General features: G+C 45.7%; 1 protein-coding gene across 1 annotated transcript in view; it reads right to left on the bottom strand.

Moving 5' to 3' along the window:
- Positions 1 to 2,388, bottom strand: part of LOC139766784 (cuticle protein CP1499-like) — a 2,577-nt gene continuing 189 nt past the window's right edge. Inside the window, exon 2 of the mRNA XM_071695702.1 lies at positions 1 to 868. Coding sequence (XP_071551803.1) covers positions 293 to 868 — 576 coding nt within the window. The 3' untranslated portion in view covers positions 1 to 292. The remainder of the gene's footprint in view (positions 869 to 2,388) is intronic.

The raw sequence follows: 2,388 nt of genomic DNA, 5'->3' as shown, positions 1-2,388 counted from the left end.
CAGACTCAAAGTGTAATAGAAAACTGTATTGCCAACAGGATCTGATTACATTGTATGGAGGTGAATTATCTGATGCTTTTAGAAGGTATTGGACAGAGCGGTATAAGGACCAGATCCTGAGCCTTCCCAACCGAAAGGTGGGCCACTTCGTAGTCAAGCTCAGTACCATGATCATTTTCCCTGAAATCTATTTTTTTTTTTAAAAAGAGAGAATATAAGGAACTTCTTGTTTCGCAAGTCGATTGTCGAACGTCAGCCAAAACAAACTGGCCGAGTATCTTGACAGTCGGGCTCAGTGGTAGGTGTTGTGGGTGTAGTCATCGGGAGCAGCGGCTGCCGCTGCTGCCTGTCTTTCGTAGGTCCTGAAGAACTCAGCCTTGGCGGCGGCCACCTCGGGTGTGTCGCCGACCTGGGTAGGGGCGCCGTGGTACCCATGGGCGGTCACGTGGACGGCAGGGGCACCATAAGAGCCGCCGGAGACATGGACGTGGGCAGCAGGAATATGGACAGGGGCTGCAGGAACGTGGACGGGAGCAGCAGGAACGTGGACGGGAGCGGAAACATGAGTAGATACACTATAAGAGTGGGCGGGAGCAGCGTGGGTAAAAGAAGGTCCAGCGTGGCCGGAGCCATATCGGGGGCCGCTTACGGCAGCCAGCTGATTCTGGTAAGCCCTGAAGAAAGCATTACGAGCGGCGGCGACCTCGGGGGTGTCGGATACGGGGATGACTTTGCCATTGACGCCGGCGGGGACTGACGAAGCCACGGGACCCACCCACTTAGGCTGGGCGGGGGCGCTGTAGTGGGCGGGTCCGGGGTTGTAGGCCTGATAAGAGGCGGAGCACACGCCCATCACTGCCAAAACAACCTGGGGAGGAAGGAATACGAAAACAACCCAAAGGTGAGCATAAAGATGATACGAAAAATAACATATTGTTGTCATTTCTATCACACTGGATATAAACCTAATAGATACAGAAAGATTACACGTCAAGAAAGGCTGAAATACAGCGACTAAATCACCTACATCCTGGCAGTGTTGAGCGACTGTGCGCGTGCGTAAGGTCGTCTATATGTATCAAGAACTTGAGTACCGCGTTTCCGTTAAATCTCCTCACACGCGTGACTTATCTAACCGCCTGTGTACAGCTTCTAAAATTAGCGCCGCTCTCTCTCTCTCTCTCTCTCTCTCTCTCTCTCTCTCTCTCTCTCTCTCTCTCTCTCTCTCTCTCTCTCTCTCTCCTGTACCATACAAACTGAGCTTCTCTCGGAGCAGATGCATACATATGGGGATTAACCTATACTTCAATGAACATAATTCGTGTCGATATCCACGTGCTTCTGAATCAGCCTTTATGATGCTTGATTCAAGATATCACTAATCCAAATCGACATTTCTCTTTTTCTTTTAAAATGAGCGAGGGTAAGATGATAAAATATCACTAGGATCCCTTCAAAACATATGGCATTTACTTAATCATCCAACATAACGGTAAATCCTTGAGTACCCTGCATGAGTTCATTTTTGGTTATCACAATATATCCAACATGATAAACTTATTCTGGGATCAACAATAAGCATTGTTCCCATCAAAGTTAAAGCGGCACGTAGCTCAAAATCACAAGTTACGAAATCATCACATACGAAGATACTAATGAATCACAAAGATGGCAATTAGCATTAAGCAAAGATAATAGTTTACTCAAGTTACCTTCTTAGTATAAGCTGATGTCAACTTCGAGTGTTAACATAAAACATGAAACAAGGTATCTTATTATTTTTTTTTTTTTTCATCTGATCATAACCCTGTGCCTCAGCATAGTGAGGCGAGGTAGGAATATGTTTTGTTTGCTGGTGCTAGGCACTCGAAGTCTATTGTTGAGCTAGTGCTAAGCTCTTGAAGTCCATTGTTGAGCTACTGCTAGACATGTGAAGGCTATTGTTGCTGCTAGTGCAAGGTTCGCGAAGGCTATTGTTATTTAGAGCTAGGCTCTCGAAGGCAATAGTTGGGGCTAGGGTTTCCAAGACTGACACGAACCCCTTTTATTCACTGACTATACGTTAGGCATGGCCCTTGAAGGGCTAACACAAACCTTACTAATCTCTAATTCCATAGATTCTCAGTGGCATCAGCTTCTAGAGTAGTATTGTAGATAGCTTAGCTAGGCTGCTCAGTGGCACGGTTACTGAGTGGTGACATCGCCCTGGCCTCTGTTCAACTAAACCTCAACCGTGATGTTTATGTACGTTTGAAAATAAGCTACGGGTCTAGAATGTTTATGGAAATCTTTATGGTCTGTGTTACACAAGATGCTTGGAACACAATGTGTGAATTTCTAGAATCCTTTCTTAAAATAGTTTTTCTTTTTTATTTTCAGCCATCATTT

Source organism: Panulirus ornatus, chromosome 58 (genome assembly GCF_036320965.1).
Source record: "Panulirus ornatus isolate Po-2019 chromosome 58, ASM3632096v1, whole genome shotgun sequence".
In the NCBI taxonomy this organism is placed as follows: domain Eukaryota; kingdom Metazoa; phylum Arthropoda; class Malacostraca; order Decapoda; family Palinuridae; genus Panulirus; species Panulirus ornatus.
This window is presented reverse-complemented; position numbering and strand designations above follow the sequence as displayed.